At 36.0% G+C, this 20,887-nt stretch overlaps 1 protein-coding gene across 1 annotated transcript; it reads right to left on the bottom strand.

Annotated features, from left to right (window-relative positions):
• Nucleotides 1-4,176: 4,176 nt before the first annotated feature.
• LOC145576384 (TOM1-like protein 5) lies at nt 4,177-20,379 on the bottom strand. The gene is made up of 11 exons (XM_081634155.1): nt 20,177-20,379; nt 19,335-19,393; nt 18,528-18,652; nt 13,473-13,551; nt 13,186-13,284; nt 12,965-13,078; nt 10,010-10,176; nt 9,745-9,820; nt 6,721-6,806; nt 5,123-5,458; nt 4,177-5,041 (listed from the first exon to the last, which is right to left on the bottom strand). Exons 3-11 carry the CDS (start codon nt 18,632-18,634, stop codon nt 4,708-4,710), a joined length of 1,398 nt encoding a protein of 465 aa, XP_081490281.1. The 5' UTR covers nt 18,635-18,652; nt 19,335-19,393; nt 20,177-20,379; the 3' UTR covers nt 4,177-4,707.
• Between the last annotated feature and the right edge of the window lie 508 nt (nt 20,380-20,887).

The following is a 20,887-nucleotide window of genomic DNA, read 5'->3' as shown; positions in this document are numbered from 1 at the left end:
AATAACCTGTTCAATGAAATAATTTTCATTTCTACTAAAGTAATTTAGGAAAATGATTTGATTTAAGAAAATAAGATAAGCATAATTAACAATGAAGATTGGAAAAACAATCTCTTTGTTTAATTGTTTCATTTTCCTATATTGTTCATTTTTTTATTATTTTTTTTTTTTCAAAATGCTCTGTAAATGTCAAATTATCTTTAGGTGATAATTAAAATTTGATTCCTTTGCTTTTATATGTTTGATAGTTAACGAGATTATTTATTTTAAATTAACCTTAATATTTTTAGATGTACTACGTTAACTTTCTAAATTAAATATGAGTTTATTGTATATTCATGATCATAAGTGGTGAAATTTTGAAATTTGAGCATGCAACACGCGCATAGAGAGCTAGTAGTTATATTATCTGAGTAATCCATTCTTTGTATACTTATATAGTCCGCCAAATTTAAATAAGGACTAGCCAAACGTTATATGTATAACCCATACATTATTGTAATATTGTATGGCTCAATTCATTTGATTTAATAAGTGCATACTCTTTTGTCTCTTTGCTATTTTCTTATCAGCAATCAAAGTTCATCAACTTTGACCATGAATCACTACAAAAAAAAACAGACATTTAGCAACAGACCAGATCCGTTGCTAGATTGTACTTTTCCGTCGCTAAATATAGGTAGCGACAGATTTTGAAACAGAATTACTCCATTGGCAAAACTGTTGTCGCTAAATGAGACTAGCGACGTTGTATTTGTTTTCCGTTACTGAACTTAGCAACGAATTTTTATTTCGGTCGCTAGTTTTAGCAACGGATTATTTTTATTTGTCGCTGGTATTAGCAACGGAAAATATATATATATATATATATATATGTCTCTAAATTTAGCAACGGGAAAAATTATTTTGTGTCTAAAAGTAGATGCTATTCGGTTCGACCTCACTCGTGTCAACCCGACTCGGCTTTGCATGTAAGGTTCCTTGAATCCCGTGAACTCAAAGTCACATACTGAAACTCGTACCAACTTTACCAAATATTATTTATTTACTTCTACGCACATGAAAGAAATATTAGAGACGGTTTAGAAACGGATTTTCAAATTCGTCTCTAGTTTAGAAACGGGTTTGAAAATCGACTCTAGTTTAGAGACGAATTTTAGTTTACATAATTCGTCTCTAAAGTAACATTTTACATAATTCGTTTCGAAAATAGTTTAGAGACGGAATTAAAAATCCGTCGCTCATATCAACAACGAAAATAAAAATTTAGCAACTGGAAAAAAAAATCTGTCTCTAAATTTAGCAACGAAAAATTCCGTTTCTAATTTAGAGACGGATTTTCAATTCCGTTTAAAATTTAGAGATGAGGTTTTGAATTCCGTCTCTAATTTAGAAACGGATTTTTTTAATTCCGGTTCTAAATTAATTTCGAGACAGATTTCTTTAATTCCGATTCTAAATTAATTTAGAGATGGATTTCTTTAACTCCGTCTCTAATTTAGAAATGGATTGAATTGTGGACATCTTTTTGTAGTGAATTCCCTTTGATATATATTAAGGACCTGTTTTCATTGACTGAACTGAACTGAACTTATTAGAGCTGAACTGAATTGAACTGAACTTATTAGAGCTGAACTGAACTGAACTGAACTGAAAATAATCGTATGAGAACAGGCCCTAAGGAAAAAAATAAAATTTATGAGAGATCTTGTTAGATTTGGTCAAATATTTACTTTTAAAATATTAACTTTTTATTCTTTATACAAATACACAATTAAAGACGTCAATAGTTAAACATGTTATTTTGGAAATTGCGAAAAAAATTAATGGAGCAAACAATTGGAAACATGGAGACTAATAGTAGATATTTTAAATTTGAATCTTTTCAATAGGAAAAATATACATAGTAATATCATGTTGTTATGATGCAACTATGAAAGGAAAAGATTTCACTATTTTTTTTTTAAAGGTAAGATTGTTGTTAGAGGATTGAACACGCAATCTTCCTTATTAAGTGTAGTCCCAATCATCATTACACCAACGATCAATTGACACTTCTAAGCAAATTTAGTTGGTAGGGTTCAAACTTATGATTCTAAAGTCAAAAGATGAGTTATCACCGGCTTCGTAAAAAAAATTCTATAATATTAACTACAAATCATTATAGAAAATGAGTATTATTACCCCATGTCTCTATAATCCTTTAACTATTTTTTTTCACTAATTAAACCATTCTAAAAAAAACCCCACTTGTCATAACCTCTTTCCAATTAGACTTTTCTTCATGATTGATAGGATTCTTCAGTCTACAAGAATATTATTACCTCATTTCTCTATAATCTTTTAGCTATTTCTTTCACTTATATAATTGAAAATTTTCCACCTTTGCTTCAAAACCACTACAACACTGTGCTCTTGCTAGGCTGCAGTTCTAAGCAAGACAGAGATTCCATCATTAACGCGGCATTGCTCTTTAATTAGGGCTGAGCAAAACTATCTGAAAATCCGAAAATCCGAAAATCCGATCCGCATCCGAACCGAAAATTTAGGATAACCGATCCGAAAACATTTTCGGATCGGATATCCGATCCGGAAATTTCGGATATCGGATACCAAAATTTTGAATTTCGGATATCCGATATCCGAAAAAAGTCGGATATCGGATCGGATATCCGATTTGATATCCGAAAAATACTCAAAACAACAAACCTTAAAAAGGCCCATACCCCAAAGGCCCAAACCTACCAACCCTCAAAACCCTTGAATCCCCCCGTCCCTCTCTCTCTCTCCTCTCCTCTCATTCTGTACTTCATCCTCACCACCACTCTCTTCTTTTTCATCATCCTCTTAGATCTCACTCATCTCAACAAGGAATCAAGAACTACAACCCCACCACTCCTCTCTATCTCTTCTGATCTTCTCTTTCATCTTCTCCTCCTCCTTCGATCTTAGCAACCACCAGCTTCCCATTTCTCCTTCAATCTGATCCTCACGGCTGCTTTACTGCCGACCCACGCAACACCCTCCTTCAACCATCTTCAACAATCGCAATAACAGCCGCGACCGTTCGGGTCATTGCTCCCTCGAGCTTCCAACCCACAACGACGACGCCTCTTCTCAAATTAATTTCAATGTAATTCTTTGTTTTGTATTTAGATTTGTGTAAAAAAAAAATTGTTTTGTGATTTGTTTGTGTTTAATTTCTTTGTTTTGTAATTTGTAAAAATTATTTGTTTTATTTTTAGAATTTCTAGTTTATTTGATTTTTTCTTCTTGTTCTAGTTGCAGTGAATTTTTTTTTTAAGAAAAGTTGCAATGAATTTTTTTTAGAGAATTGATGCAGAATCAATTTAATTCACCTTTTTAAAAAAAATACCATTAAATTTTTATTTATATAATGCGAGTATAATATTGTTAAATGGGTCGGATTCACGCTAACGGCCTAGCGTTTACCTCAACAAAATAAATAAATAAATAAATGGGTCGGATATAGGATATCCGAGCTATTCGATCCGAAATTTTCAGATATCCGGATATCGGATATCCGAAAATTTTCGGATCGGATACGGATATCAAATATGGCAATTTTCGGATACGGATATCCGATCCGAAATCTAGATTCGGATCGGATATCCGATCCGTGCTCACCCCTGCTTTAATCCAATCATCGGTTCGATGCAGTTTACATGACATGTGGTGCTAGGTGCACGTGATGATACGAGTCCATACGACACTTTTGTAAATGCAATTGTATAACCGAGTGTAAAGTGCACCACACTAGGAGTTCCAAATGAACGAAAAAATAGCTTTGGTTGTACCATTCAACCGGCTGTAATGAGTGTTTTGGTCTAGGAAAGTGAGAAGCTTGGATGGGTGGTAACTCAAAGAACCATCTTCATCTTTTAGGTGGCTGGTTGTTAAGGAAATGAGAACTAGGGTATTGGATAGATATAGCGTACCAACAATGTTAAGGATGTAAAATTTATGAGAGATCGCAATGAGTTTGTAGGGAGCAATTTTGGTGTTTAATTCGGGGAATTTTATGATTAGGAGATGTAGGACAATGATGAAAATGTGAGGAAATTGAGGAGACTTAGTATTTTTTAGTCTCGAGACATAAACTAAGCTAGTTGGCTTCCACAAAATTATAATCGTGTATTTTTTCACAAAAAAAAATCTTGATAGTAATCTTTGACATTTACACAAAAATACCACAACCCTGATTACAAGTTAAGATGTTCTCTGTTGCTCAGCAACAGAAGAAACTTGAACACCTAGTGTGGGTGCCATAAAACATATACAAGTAATCTAGTATGCTTATAAATAAATTAATGATTGCTACATCCATTCAGGTATAGATATACATATGCTCATAAGTCGAATAAGGATAAACGACTCACTTACAAACTCATTTTAAAAAACCTTTGCTACAGAAAACCTGATACCTATAGACCAATAAGACCATTCCCAATAACTCGTTACACAAACATACGGACACCGACACAAGCATGTATACAGAAATTGTCGCCACCAGCAGGCTGAAGTGAGTAACCAGGCATATTCATGTCTGTCCACATCTTCAGACGCTCTCACACAAACCCAGAACTACAACAATGAAAGACCTCTTTGCTTCCACAGCAGATTAATATCAATACTCACATTAAAAGCCGCATAATAAATCATAAATATACTCAGTCGGCTACTATATCATTCACAAGAACCTATGCTCCCATTATACGAGCTATTACTAGCATTGCGACTGTGTAATGAAAGACCTCTCATGTGGCCTGACAAAGAAGCGCCATCCCCCTTCTTCTCCTGGAAGAATTTTTCCCTCTCAACATGTTTTGCAGGTGGGGGTGGGATCAAAGTAGCTGAAGGTGGCGCCTGCATTTCACGAGATGGTGACTCAAGAGTTAGAGGTCGTATAAGAGGCCGATACAAAGTTTCTGTTGGCATGGAAGCACCCTGCATTCCAAATGGCCTCTCTTCTGCACTTACTTCATCTTCAGGCCTCACAAGTGCTTTTCCTTTCCGAATCCTGAGTAAAGTCCAAGGTCAACAACACAGATCTCAAGACCTAGGAGAATAGAAAATTAAGATAAATTGCAAAGGCACACACCTACGAGAAAGCTGCGCTGCCTCCTCTTCTTCATCTGTATCTTCATGGTCCGTACGATTGATATGATTTGGTGGTGATGTGGGTTGACCAACATGACCTTTATGGTTTGATGCCCAAGTGCCCCTAGCCTCATTAGTATTATTATTTTTATGGTTTGCTACCCATGTGGCAGTATCCATGTGATTATTATCGCTCAATGGTGGAGTGGGCTGCTTGGGAGGCGCAGGAACATTAGCTGTTGGTACAGGGCCATCTGAAAGTAGAGCTGCATGCTTTGCTAAAATCCTGCCGAGCTGCTCGTTCAACTCTATAGCCCTAGAGACCAATTTCTCATCTCTGTTTATAAAAAGATGGACATAGTTAAACTCATGATATGATCTTTGATGTAATAGCATATAGCAATACCCCAATTATAACAGTTTATTCATAGTCCAAAATTTGTCTTTAGACTCTTTACCCTCCGCCCCAAAATAAATTCTGCACTTTAATTTTGGATGATCCGAAAAAAAAATTCTACTCTTTTAAACATACTATTTAAATTATAAATATTTAAAAAATAATATATAAATAATTTCCACCAATAATTTCATATTGAAAATGAACACGAAATTCATTTTGGAACATAGGGAATGCAACACTATTCTTCTTTTACCCTCTTTTGGAAAAGTAGACCTGAAGAAGACTACTATTGGTCAATTAAAGTGTAAATTGAATTATTTTATTGCTACCAAATATAAAAAGCAAAAACTTAAAGCTACCAATGAGAATTTCCCTTGATTTCTTAGAATTTATTATATACACCCGGGTGTACCGTACACCTGGGGTCATTTGCTCATTCAATCAACAAATGAGGAAATAATTTTACTCATTTGTTGATTAAATGAGCAAATGACACCGGGTGTACATAATAGGCTCTCTGATTTCTACATCTAATTATTGGCAGTTTACAAGTTCGGGTTCACCACATGATGGATTCCAACGTGAGGGTTACCTAACAAAAATACCTAAAACACATAATTATATGGTATAATAATACCCTTTTTATAACAGACTGACAGGTTCAAGAGCAGCACAGGGCACCAACTTAGTGTGAACAACCTAATAAATTAGCAGTGAAGGTCTGCCATCTTGTAACGAAACATCATTGTCCACAAAAGAGTACATATAAAAGATATATACTCCCTCCGTTCCCAAAGAGTTCGACTCACTTTTGCTTTTGGATGTTTCAAAACGTTCAACTCACACTATTTACAGTATTTACACCTTTCCACTCACTCCCTTACTCTCTACTTAATTCTTACATTCATCCACCTTTTGCTCCATCTCTCATACCTTAACCACCATTTTCCTAAACCCGATCACTTTCTACAATTTAGACTAGTAAAACATTCAAGGTAGTAGATCAATTGTGACTATAATATTAAATTTGGAATGCATACGGAAAACAAAAGATGACGTCTAAAGTCTTCCAGTAATCCCACTTATAATTGATTTTGTTTGGATGAGAGGATGACATAGTATTATAGTAATGAGCATATACAACAACAGAACCAAAATTAAAAAACTGGAAACCAGAAACACTACTTTAAAATATATACCTGGATGTCATCACAAGGTGCATTACTCTGTCTTTTTGAAATGAACACTGCTCCACAAGATCAAGAGTGAACTCATCCTTTGCTGCCTAAAAGAGAAACACAAGGAGAGCTACAGTCAAACTAGGTTTAAGTAGCATTAATTCCATTTATAGCTAATATCTCTTACTACCTTACCCCTATAACTCTGCACTATATACAGTCAAACCAAGGTGATGAAGTCATGAATGACATAAGAAGCATGCCAAAACATGTAGACATTAAATAATTAATTCCCATAGCTTCTTGTTCAATTTTTGAGGATATATGGTACAATAAATTTTCCAGATGATAACAGGAGAAAACTTATCTTTTTTTTTTTTTTTTTTGAGAAAAGGAGAAAACTTATCTAGTTCAAGACAAAGAGACCAATACAAAAAGTAGATTGGAACGGATGATAGCCTAAAATATAAACACAAAGAACACAGAAACTCGTCTCTTTTACCTTCTTCATAAGATTAAAATGTAAAAGAACATGCAAACATGTCTTACAAACTAAACAGATACAACATTTTGTAAAAACCTATTTAGTCTAGGCCAGTGATACAGGAACATGACGAAATAACAAGTCAGAGTAACATTTTATAGAACAAGAGTACAGCTCAGAGTTGAAGGAACAGGCAGGAACAGCCAAAAGAACAATGCTCAAACATGTCAACACTTAACTTAGTGACAACTGATTCATGACTAATTTTGCCACCACAGGCAACATTTAGCAGCTCCAAAACCTAGTTTGCATATCATCTATGTTACTCAGACACATTATGACTACTGTTAATGTGTCAGAAATGAGTGTATATCCATGTGTTAGGTGTGTCAAGACTCATATTTTGGACATTGGTAATTGATAAAAATTTCCATAAATTAGACACAGGTGTAGGAGCAGAGCATATACATATTCTTGATTTTAAATGGAGTTCTGCACGTCTTTATCATGTTGCAATTACATACCAAATTTCAGATTGTATTGTTTGCTAAATCATACTATATTTATGATCTCAAATCCCATTTGTGAGTATATATCTCACATAATTTTCTCTTCTTTCCCTGTCTCTTTAATTCATTCTTTAAAAAGAGGTTGTTCACACCTTCAAGACAATTAGAGTGTCTAACTGATATATAATGTTCCTGAAAAGTATTCCATACCATTATATGAGTTGATTAAGGAACTCAGATGACATAGTGTAGCATGCAGTGCTTGATATCCATGGAAATTAGACTTTTGCAAGGTAAGGAAGTTTGCCTAGACTTTCCCAATATTGTTAAGTGCGGTAATGCTCAGACTTGGGCCATTACCCTACTGTTGACACGACAAGACCCGGGTGTAGATATGAAATCCAGGTCTGACCCTTAGGAGAGAAAGTAAACTCGTGAGTCAGATCTAAAATAGGTCAGATCCACCAAAACAAGAGCAGTCAGCACTTGTCCCTGTGTGCAATCTCTCTCTCTTTCTCCCCCTTTTATTTACCTTTTATTAGAGTAACTGATGTGGTAAGCTTAATTACTTAACAAGTTAGTGATAATCTTTTTTCAAGAAAACTATCTTAAAATCTGAAGTTCTTTTGATATCTTAAGTGGTAGGCCGGTAGCTCTACTAGTCCCCTCCATCCAAAACCCCATGCCCACCTCCCTTAGAATTACCTCCACAATACATAACCACAAACCTTTGCAGCCATATCCATCAACCAACATAAAATCTTCAAAATGTTTCAGTATTAGCTACATGATACGCTCTCAATTCATGTCACACCTAGTTTACCTGGTAAAAGTCAAAAAGTACATCTCAATCAAGGTCAACCAAATCATGACAAGCTTCATTCTGGTTTTGACTAGAGCTTCACTAATCATTAAAAAAAAAAAAAAAAAAATAATAATAATAATAATAATAATAATAATAATAATATTGAGGTCAACTAGTATCCTACCAGCAATTTACACTCTGCTTCTTTAGCACAAGTATTTAAAGGTCTTGTCTTAGAGGCTTAGACACTGAAGATGTTTCACTTGTTTTAGATTATAGCATGAAAACTAGAAATGGATAAGAAAAACGCTACGCAACCAAAAACATGTTAATCTAATACACGTGAGGAATATTTCATAAGTGATTGATTTCAAGAACTGCAGAAAGATAACACTCAGCAGCCCAGCCCTTTCAGTGCAACTTAGGTGATAAATTTTAAAAAATAAAAAATAAAAAAAATAAAAAAATAAAAAAATAAAAAAAAAGATTCAAGATATAGATAAGAACCTTTACAAATACATTTCAATTTCAGTGGAAGTAATTTAAAGAAATTACCCAAAAAAAAATAAAAATAAAAAATTGAGGGAAGAGAGAATAAAGGTGACAGGCAGCAAGCAGAGCTTGTACAGTCTATAACATTGCTCTATACAGAATTAAACAGGGTAAAAAGGATCATACAGCTAACTTGGAGACACTAACTTCAACGGTTGTCCTGATGCCTAATAATACAATATTATTGAAGACTGTTGTACTAGTAGGAAAAAAACACAAGATTTCCATATCCTTCAAATCCCAAATTGCCAGATTCTGGTTCAGCTTGTATGAGTTTTGGCTCAGCGCGGAGCTCAGGTAGCCTTGAGTTTGAGCTACGCTTGGCCAGTTGATTAAAGCTACACTCTGAGATCAGCTTAATTCCTATTTTTTCTCCTCAACTTATTAATTTCTTTATGTTACATCCTCTAATATATTTTTTACCAACATTTTCAATAATTTATGGATAAGAAAACAAAATCATAGTAATAAAGTAAGGGGGAAAAAATAAGAAAATAAATATTAATATATGCAAAGCCACGTGAGTTGAACCTCACAATGTTCATATTGAGGCCCAATTTGGCTTAGGCTTGGTCAAACTTGACAGAGAGAGATAAAATTTTGCTTGAATGATAGTATTCAAAATGCACATAAAGCTACTGAAGAATTTGCATGAAAATTTAGCATCCACCGAAAAAAAATGAGTTCAAAAATACCTCAGGGTTTTGAGCATTGACTGCATCCAGAACTTCTCTTAAAACTTCCAATGCAGCATTAGCTTTTTCAATTATACTGCATGGGCACAAATTACGAAAGCAATAAGCTTCATATTATACTAACAATTCACCACGGCAAAGTTACTATTTGGAACACTGACGTATTCATGACTTAGATTATTATTAGATATTTGACAACTATATCAGGAAAACCAAAAGAATGTCAAGCATAATTATGAAGAAAGTGATTAGTAAATCAATCTACCTGGACCCAGGTGCAGGCTGGGTTTCTTGACGTTCTTCCCTTTTTGGGGCCCTTTCACTGGCTGAGGCGGCAATGCTTCCAACAGTTAAATTACTTTGGCTTGCACCAGAGGAGTTATGGTTAGATGAGACTGCATTAGGCCTTCCAGGAAAATTTACTCCTGCACTCTGAATAAACAGAACTGATCAGCACAATTTAAATTTAGAAACCGTTATTAGACTACCCAAATACAATACAATAAATCATAATCCAGAAAAGGAAACAAAAGAAAACGTACAAAAATACCGACTATTACACAAAAAATTTCAAGATGTGAAAGTTCAGCCACTAACTCTACAATTCCTTTCCATCTTTTTTTGGATTAACAAAAGAAAACATATAAAAATACCTACTACTACGTAAACAATTTCAAGATCTGAAGGTTCAGTCACCAACTCTACAATTCTTTCCATCATTTTTTTTTTTTTTTTTTTTTTGAAGAGGGAAGCATAATTCTCACATTTTCTTCCCTGAAGTGTGGTGAACAACATTTTTGCATCTCTTGTACCCTTGTTTTTACAAAGAGGAAAATATAAGAAAAAGGAAAGATAACCTAATTAGAATAAAATTCAAGCTCAAAGGACTTCCACGTTTTAATATATCATCCCAGTAACTCTTCAAGCTACCCCCATCTAAACTCTTAGAACATGAAAAGATGCTTTTGCTCCTTAGTAATTTCATGTTCACTTTCATCTAGGTTCCTTTAAGTCTTATTTTTTTTTCTTCTCCATCTGTGTTAGGCTCTCAACCCTCCAAAAAGGGTGCATTTTTTTTTACCAGAAACTTCATTATCTTGGACCACATAATCGAAGAAGATAATGCTATAAGGAAAAGAAGAATACGTGTGATATGTTGCTCACAAAGTTTCTGATAAACATTTCAACAATAATGAACATTCAAGTCAGCCTAAAATGTGAGTAAACTTGTGCAAAAAGTCTTCTGAAACATTAATATGTCCCACTAATGCCATGTCCCTACACCCCCGTGTCCAATTTTAGGATAGTGTCCCCATGTCTGAAATTTTCAAACTTGACATGGCAGGATACTTGGATAGCCCCCAATAGTCACACACTCGTAACAGTGTCTAAGTAACATAGTGTTAGAATTCAACCTCCTTTCTGTGTCTTACATACCTTTCTAATGCTTTTCTAGGCTTTTAGTTCAAGTTTTCTAGGCTTTTAGTTTAAGTTTTCTAGGCCTTAGACACAATTATTGCATTATTGTCAATCGAGAATCTTGTAAATGAAAATTTAAGCTCTTTAAAGGGCAAGAGATTAATAAAATCCAAAGGCCTTCACCCGGTGTTGCTTTGCTTTTATGCATGTGTTATTGTTAGACCTTTATAGATATTGTGTCTTGCTTGCATAACAACCCCCCTCTACTCACTAGACTCTATTAGAAGCTCATGATCGGACCCGCTGGTGCCCGCTTTGACTTGTACGCCCATCACAAGCCCAGATCACCCGCACATCGTCACCAAATAGACATAAGCACCCTTGAGATCCAAACGCTTGCTTGTGTTGCTGTGTGTTCATAAGTCCCTTTCCACACAAGGCTTGTGTCCTTGTTGAGCGCGCCGCACAATCTGATGCCAAAACACTCAGTTGTGACACATAAACTTTCATCAAAATATGACAAGAGGACAATGAAAAGCATCTTCAACAATTATAACCTTAAATTTTCTTGCAAAAATTTCTTGGAAATTTAACCCTCTCCATTCCTCATCCCCCTCCCCATCTCAAATATGCCAACTTTGTCCTACTGTTCCAACCTTTCAAGTTAGTTTTTACCCTAATACATGCTGATGTATCCCAAAACTTAGGAAATTATTAACTTCACATTAAATTCTCTCAACCTCCACATAAAGACTTTACTATGATTCATGCCAAGTGACAAAAGTAGGGCTATAATCTATCAAGGATTGAGTATAATAAAGAATCTATGTGAGTCAATAGAAAAAAAAAAGATTTAGAATCTACATGAATTAATAGAAAAGAAAGAATTATACACAGAGAAGCCACAAGAAAAGAAAAGGACATGATGTGTGACATAAGGCTACAATCAGTGGCAGGCCAGGATTTCAAGCTTGGTACAGCACTATCTAATACAATAATTCATACTTCAATTAGACAATTCTAACTGTGGCATTAATAAACTAACTTATGGGTTCAAAAACAATTAGACTGATTGAATCTAATACAATGCAACACCTTAGTCCAACTCCAAAGTCCAAACCACAAGACACAAGGTGTTAGGGGTCATGCACCTTTTGTGGTCTAGGCAAGGCAATTTCGATGAGGCGCAGCGTAAGACGCACTAAGCCACATAGATTTTTTTTCTCAGAATTTTTTACATTGTTTATTATATGCGCCTCACTTCAATGAGGCACGCCTTAGGCGCAAGGAACTCTGAAACGCCTTGGTGCGCCTCCAGTCTTTTTATACATTGAAATGACTAGGAGATGTGATTACTTAATTACTTTATAGCAAGAAACGAATTTAACCTTGAAGCATCGCTTAAGTTTCCTATCTTCCCAATTGTTGTGAACAAAGCATCTAAAATAATCTTAAACAATCCTCCAAGGACAAGGGGGGAGTATGAAGATGAGAGGCTTGAAACTGATTCAATATTATTGCAAAAAGCAGTAGGTAATCTAAAGCAATAATACTTCAAAAACCAAAAAGTTCACACACCTCGCACATTAATACAATATTAATTGACATGTTTCACAACCATTTCTCTTAGGGCTTAGAAGAAACCTGAGGAGAAAAAAAAAGGACAAAAAAAAAAAGAAAAAGAAAAAGAACCACCATATACCAGCTAAAAGCCATACAGCTCAGTTCAACTCTTATAATTGCTTTGAATAATATAAGACTTGACAGGTTACAAGCTAGAAATGCATGCATGTATACCTACCACCAACTCATAGTAAGCATTGTAGTATTGAGGAAACTTCCCAGTCGCTCCACCAACTGATGTTTGTGTTGCATCCAGAAGAAGGAATATTCTTTCTCGCACTGGTAAATCAGACTGTAACAGGAGACAAGAAAGTGAGATCATGCACAAACAGACTATCAAAATTGTTGCTTTCCATTAGCTTTTCTGGGTGAGAAAAATATACAAGAAGCGGTAAATACCTTTTTCTTCACGATTTTAACTAGAATAGGGAGAAGACCTGCTTCGATCACCAGCTTATGAACAGCCTCACCAATATTGTTCATCAACATCTCTAACAGCTGGAAAGTTCCAAAAACAAACCAATGACCAAACCATTTTTAAAGATGTTCTCTTTTCATAACAACTATTGAAAGGGCATGCATCATTATTCTTACATGACACACACACAAAAGACCAACAATAAAGTGTCCAAATATGTAAGGAAATGCAATAATGAATCCTGAAAGAACTGTTTAGCTCTACCTACCATAACAGCATACAGCTGAGCATTTGAACTCTTACTACCCAAGCGCTTTTTGATCACTTTCATCACATCCTTTGCTTGCCTATACAGAATAATTGCCAAGACATAACAACACTTTTAGCTGATGAAGAAAAGAAATCACCAGAGAAGAGAGGTGCACTAAAGACCTCAAAATTTTGTAAAAAACAGGTACATTATATTCAGCCAGCATATTTGCTTTCATCAAGCAAAAGAATCCTAGGCACAAATTGTGCAGGTAATTAGTAAGTCCTGCCTAAACTACAGTTTATCAGCCATATGCTTGCAAAATTTAATCCCACCTCATCGTAGACAGTTTCCTCGTGAAAAGACTATATTAAAACCATACAAGAATATAAATAATAGATTATTCAATAGAGATGTTACTTAACTTAGCAACTGGCTTCTAACATCACCTACTACCACTAAAAGCTAATATCCTACATATTAACACATAGAATACAACTCAATACATACCCAATGGTCACCAAGAGAAACACCAAAATCCGGTCTAAACATTCAGATGATGACACAATGAAGAACTTAGAGTGAAAGTACTATCGTTTTTTTTCCATTTACACCCTCAACCTAGATCTTCTTATCAAGACAAAAGAGTTTACATACAAAATCAGAAAATAGATACATGACCCCTCTGATGATGGCAAGAATGTTTCCATCTTGAATTTTTAAAAGAAATCAATCTTCACTTTAAGATAAAAACTGTCTCCAACGCTGAGAAAGACATTAATTGTTATCTAGGCTATCAAGTCATAGGCCAATGACTCACTTACCTTCCCCTACACCCACCCCCACCTCCCAAAAAAAAAAAAAAAAACACATTATTGTGGTCTCACTATTTCATAACTATTAGCATTCCCCCCCCCCCCCCAACCAAAAAAAAAAAGGAAAAATTGTCCGAAATAATCCCACCTTTGGGCGTCCGCTAAAAATAATCCCACCTTTGGGTTATTATTAAATAATCCAACCTTCACACCTAATCTGCTCAAAATGGTCCCAACCGATCATGTAACATAACAAGTTACTAGACACATGGGCTGTAATTGGTCAAAAAAATAAAATAAAATAAAATTTTAAAAATGGTTAAATTATTTTAAAGAAAAAATAAAAATTTAGAAACCGCCCATGCCTAAGTCCAATCCCATGCCCTGCGGCTCCAGCTACCCAGCCCTAACCACGACACCGACAACAACGCCGGACCCCCCCGAACTATCAACCCCTTCCCTCACGAGAACCCAAGCACTGTTTTGCAAAGCTCGGGCAAGCTATAAAATCATCCCCACCCTCAAAAACCCCTTTCCCGTCCCAATCCAGCCCCTTCCCCATCCCCCATCCCCAATTCGGCCGCGTCGACCTTGGTCTGGTTTGGTGGGTTTTCGATTATTCGAAGGGGGTTTTAGGGTTGGGTTGGGATCCCGATCGACAGGTCAATTTCGGGGGGGGGGGGGGGTTGGCTCTGGGGTGGTGGTTCAGGGGTCTAGGTTTCGGTGGTGGTGACTGAAGTGGTGTGGCTTAGGTGGTGGTGGTTTTTTTTATTTGATTTTACTTTTTTTTTTATTAATATTTTTTTAAAATTTTGGACAAATCAAGTTGTGACACGTGTAAATTAAATTTACTAAAAAAAATTACCTTTTTAACCGGTTTTTGGTTATGCGAGACCATTATGAGCGGATTGAGTATAAAGGTCGGATTATTTAAAAATAGGAAAAATTGACACCTTTGGCTGGTTTGCTGCTAATAATCCCATCTTCTGATTATTATCTAATAATCCCACCTTTAGGGGGCAATGGTCTCTGACTTGTTAGTAACCTGTGTAATGGGTTAGCATGCCACGTGTCACTTTGTGATTCATCGAATTTTTTTAAAAATTTTCTTTTAATAAAAGATTGTAAAAAATTAATTTTTTTTTTCTCCTTCCCTCCTTCCTTATCATTTTCCCCTCCTTCCTCCATTTTTCCCGGCTAGGCAGCCCACCCCTCCCCCTCAACCAGCCACCCCCACCCACGACCCCAAAACACCAAAGCCACCCATGCCCATCCCTGAAACAACCCACCCCAACCACCCCTACCCTCGAAACACAAAACCCCAGCCATGCCCACCCCTAAAACAGTCCATCCCAGCCACCCGCGCCCTCGAAACACCCCACCCCAACCTATCCTCACCTCAAATTGATTCATTTCAGCCTTCCCACATCCCAAAACGCCCAGCCCTAACCTTCCCTAACCCATGAAAAACGCCACCCCAGCCCTCCCCACCACGAAAATCCCCGCCCCAACAAAGGTGCATCTTGGGTCTTCAAATTGGAGCATCAATTGAAGTTGTTGGTGTTAAATTGCTCAAATGGAGGCCACAATCATGATTGTAGGCGGCCGAATTGCTGATTGCAATGATTCGGAGGTTGAATTACTGTTGATTGGTGGCGGATTGGAGTGCAGGGATTGCGAGATAGTTGAATTGCGCAGGTGCTGGCTTGTTGGTGAAAAGGAGGTGTAGATGCTGGTGGCGTAATTGTTGGTGAGTCAGTAAGGAGCAGCGAGGGCAAAGGGATTGCGTGGTATGAGGAGCTAAATTGGGTTAATTGTTGTTGTTGGTGCCCGGTGGACTGGTGGTGGTTGGGGAAGGGGGGTGATGCACAGTGATGCGTGGCTGAGGAATTTAAAAAAAAAAAAAAAAAAGACTTACCCAAACAACGGGTTACCCGTAATAAGGGACCATTAGAAGATAATAGCCCCCAAAGGTGGGATTATTAGATAATAATCAAAAGGTAGAATTATTAGCAGCGAACCGGCCAAAGGTAGGATTATTAAAATCAAATTTTCCTTAAAAATAACCTAAAACTGAGATTATTTTGGGCGGACGCCCCCAAAGGTGGGATTATTCCGGGCAATTTTTTTTTTTTTAAAAAAAAAAAAAAAAACATTCATATGGTTTCACCATCTCATAACTATTAGCTAATTCTTGTACCATGTTATTAATACGCTTTGGAGCAACTTTCTGCTTGTAAAGTCGTAAAGAACTCAGCTTCTCCAAACATGTATAGTTCAAGAAAAAGCAAAAAATCCCAATGTAAATGAAGGATAGCTCAGATTGAGATCTTAATTGTAAACAAAGCCAAAGCAAGCAGAACAAAGCCTAAGCATAAAGCCATAAACAGATGGGATCGACCAAGGAGACACTTTCTCAACTATATGCTAAAGTTTAGTCTTTATAACGGATGCTGGCTACCTGATCCGGGACTCGGTAATTATTAAATATACAAGTCTACAATTTCCTCTTACAGAATTACAGCTCCATAGCAATAGTACCTTGATCTAGCTAAACATCACCTCTGTTAACATGAGCAGAGAATATAAAGATTAAGACTAAGGATCTATAGACCGCTGAAGCATATGGACAAAAAGATCTGTCTACTGCTTCCTGTAGACATGCATATAACCTCAAACTCTCGTAGTGTCATTGTTACCAACTTTTTTATATCAATAGATACACAGACCTTCAAAGAAACATGCTCCAGCAGAAGAATGAGAGTGTTTACAAGTAATACATACTACCTCTGTTTCATAAAATCTACAACAATTTCCCAAAACGGAAACTACACATTATAGTAAATTTTTACCAACATACCCTTACTTAACTTCAATAAACCATCTATTAACTTAGGACATGTTTGGCATCATTATTTGTTTTTGTTTTCTATTTTTCTCAAAATAAAAAACCAAAAACAGGAAATAAGAAAAAGGTGTTTTCACTTTTCTGTTGTCAGTTTTCAAAATTATCATGATTTTAATAAGTTTGACTATTTTTTGATTCATTATATGACATGCACCATATGATTTTGAAAAACAAAGAACCAAAAAACAGAAAACCACAATGATGCCAAACGAACCCTTATTAACCTCAATTAATTTATCCATAATTAAAACCCTAACCCATATTCTCTCTCCTCCCTCACAGCCCACATCCACTACCAACATCACCAACTTTTCTCTCTCCTCCCTCTCAACCACCAGCAACAACACTTTTCTCTCTCTTCTCTCACAACCACCACTCCACCACCACCAATCAGATGCAGTCGCCGCCACTTTCTCCTCACCCTTGTTTGTTCGCCACCGAGTTCTCCTTTCCCTTATCAAGGAGTGAGGTGTTCGTGGTGGCGCATTTCAGATCGTGGTGGTGAGATAGGGGTTCGACTCTTGATGGTGGTGAGGTGGGGGTTTCAATTCCTTGGTGGTGGTGAGGTAGGCCGGGTTTCAAATCCCCTCGATTGCAGCGCGCCCCTTTTACTCGCGTCGTGACAGTCGTCGGCGCTTCCTCCTCTCCTGGTGAAACCCGCCGTCTCCTTTCTTCGTGGTGGGTAAGTTTTGGTGGTTGCGAGTTAGGTGGGGTGGGGTTATTGGTGGTTATGGTGCGTGGGGGTTTCGGATCTTGGTGGTGGTGCGTGAGAAGGTGGTTACACGATGGGTTTTTGGTGGTTGTGAGTTGAGTAGGGTGGGTTTTGGGCATGTTTCGGATCTTGCGGTGGTGAGAGGGTAGGTATACGGTGGTTAGGGTTTTTGGTGGTTGTGAGTCAGTGGGTTTTTGGTGTTGTGAGTCGGTGGGTGGCTTGGTGTTGGTGGTGGTGCGAGTTGGCTAGGTGGGTTTTGGGTGGTTGTGGTGGGGTTTTGGACCTTAGTGGTGGTTACAAGGTGGGGTAGGTGCTGGTGGTGTTACTTTCTCTCTCATCCAATTAATCACATGGCCCTTTGTTTACTAATCTTTGCTTAAGAAATTTTGTCTTAGGGATTGTGCAAGCCACTTTGTTGCAGATTTTGTGAAACAAAGGTAGTATTAAAAGTCAAATCAAAACTTTGAGTACCGATGTCGATAAGGGAACCCTTAGATGTATTTTTCTTGCTACAGTCTCTTGGCAGTTATAATCTTAATGCCCCAAACTTGTAAGTTGTAACAATAAAGCTCCATAAAAGATTTCATAATTGATTGTATGCCAAAATAGAACATAGAGTTTAATTTCACAGGGTATACCTCTGATCATGAGCAACTATTTCACAGATCTCAATGTTTTTGGCCCAGTCAACCTCAGTTAGTTTGTCACTTGTAGCAATATTTACAAGCTCGGAAGCCATTGTCATCTCCAAGAAGTTTTGAGTCTGCCAAAAAATAGGGTAAAAACTTTCAGAAGTCGTTTTTCATCTAACAAAGTTAAGAGTGACACTTCATAATATGAGATCAGCATGTAAATCAATCCTTGGTAGCACAAGTTAACAGAACATTTCAACTTTGAAATAAAAAATAAAAAAAAAAAAAAAAAAAAAAAAAACAACAACTCATGCAATTCCAATAAATGGACCAAACTCCAGAAGTGAGTCATGTTACTGGATCACATAGACTTGGCCATGGTGAATTTTGAGTCATTAGATAAAACATGTAGCTTTGTTTTCCATCTAATTCAATTTCATGCAAATTTCTTATATAACAAGGGAAAGTCAGAAGTCAGACTAACAAAACCATTCATAAAGCCTAACAAAAAAGCATGATTAATGATAGACTGATAATTTCAGATGGCAAATACAAACAACAAAGCGGGTTTTACGTTCGTAACTTAACCCAGCTCACCTAACCTAAATCTAGTACTTGTAACTAACAACTACATGCATATGATAACAACAGACAATGATATGTGAGAAGTGTTACTCGTCAACAAACGTGCACTGCATACATTGCTATCAACAAAAAAAATCAATGATTCTTAACAAGATCCAACGAACACGTAGAAATTTAGAGGCACAATACCAATTTATGGATGATAGCAATAATAGCGAAGTGATTTACCTATCAACAGTCTGTGCAGCCTCAAGAGCACTTAGAAACATACGCCTATACCAGGTACACTGTAAAGATAAAAAATACTTAATATGATGTCCAACAATACCTCGCCAATCCAAAAGTCATTTTCTTTGAAAAGTTAACAATTCATACACACAAAATATTACTTCCTCCGTTCTCTTAATTGCAACGATGTGGGAATGCCAAAAAAAAAAAAAAAAAAAAAAAAAACAAAAACAAAAAAAACAAAAACAAAACAAAAAAAATCATCAACCAATTAAAGCAATGCTACAATTATTTTACAATTTCCGAAAAAAAAAAATATTGCGATAATAAGAAAACGGAGGAAGTATTTACATTAGCTTCGTATTATTATTAACAAAACACATACTTATATAGAGCATTAAATTCCACTTGATCACCCAAATACCCACTTCCATTAACCCCTAAAAAAACCAAAAACAACATCAACAAAGTATACTTACTACTTACATTTCAATCATTCAATATACCACACTCCTCCAAATATACCCATTGCCGAAATTACAAGCAAAGTTAATAAAATCACTTTATTCCATTTCCTAAAAAATTATGAAACACAGAAGCTTAACATAGAAACATTAAGAAATAATTCAACTTAATAACACCGATCAAACGCGTGATTTTATCATTCATTTATAACTTAAATTTATACTAAATACTCCGTATATATACTCCGAACAAATATATAATACGGAGTATTTATAGTTAGCCCTTAAGAATGCATATATCAAATCCGTAAACTAGAATACAAATACAAATGATGAATTAATCCGGAAACTAAAATTGATAAAATTATGAAAACTTACAAGAGAAATAAAGAATGGCGGAGATGAGAAGGAAATGAAGCATTAATTAATGAAGAAAATTTCAGGTGATGAAAGAAGAGAATCTTGAGAATGAGAAGGGTTTAAGATTACAGAAAGTGAAAGGGAAGGAGTTAGGAGAGAGAATTATTGCTATTTTTTACAGGAAATGTCCAGCACCGCCACGAGGACGACAGCGCCTTTAACTTATTCTTTTTTTTTGTGCTGTATTTTGGTAGGCATTACAAATCCGAATACACATACGACATACTCTCTTCTTCCTCCCTCAGTACCTTTATTTTTGCTCCATTACCATTTTTTGGATTAAATTTTATAAACTTTGACCCTTAATTATTTGTTATATATATCCGGGTGTATCGTATACCTGGGGTTATTTGCTCATTTAATCAACAATCGTACAAATAATATTTTTACGCATTTGTTGATTGAATGAGCAAATAACCCGGATGTATGGTACACCCGGGTGTACATAATAGGCTCTCCCGTTAATCTATAAAGATAATATACTAAATATAGTCATGTGAGATTTTACTAGATTCGTCTCATTGCATATTTGATTAATATCACGTTTTTATACTTTTTATGTGTATTTGGAGACCGTAAAAAGTCAAATGGGGCAAAAAAATGGGGACAGAGGGAGTACTTTTCTTTTTCGACTTTTCAAGGTCTTTAAAAGACGTGTTAAAACGTACG

Source organism: Chenopodium album, chromosome 13 (assembly GCF_948465745.1).
Source record: "Chenopodium album chromosome 13, dcCheAlbu1.1, whole genome shotgun sequence".
In the NCBI taxonomy this organism is placed as follows: Eukaryota; Viridiplantae; Streptophyta; class Magnoliopsida; order Caryophyllales; family Amaranthaceae; genus Chenopodium; species Chenopodium album.
This window is presented reverse-complemented; position numbering and strand designations above follow the sequence as displayed.

Coding starts and splice junctions, on each gene's coding strand:
- LOC145576384 (XM_081634155.1), bottom strand. CDS start 18,634: ATGACAATGGCTTCCGAGCTTGTAAATATTGCTACAAGTGACAAACTA. Junction 10,177..12,964: donor ATGCTTACTATGAGTTGGTG/GTAGGTATACAT, acceptor CTGTTTATTCAG/AGTGCAGGAGTAAATTTTCC. Junction 5,042..5,122: donor GCAGCGCAGCTTTCTCGTAG/GTGTGTGCCTTT, acceptor GACTTTACTCAG/GATTCGGAAAGGAAAAGCAC.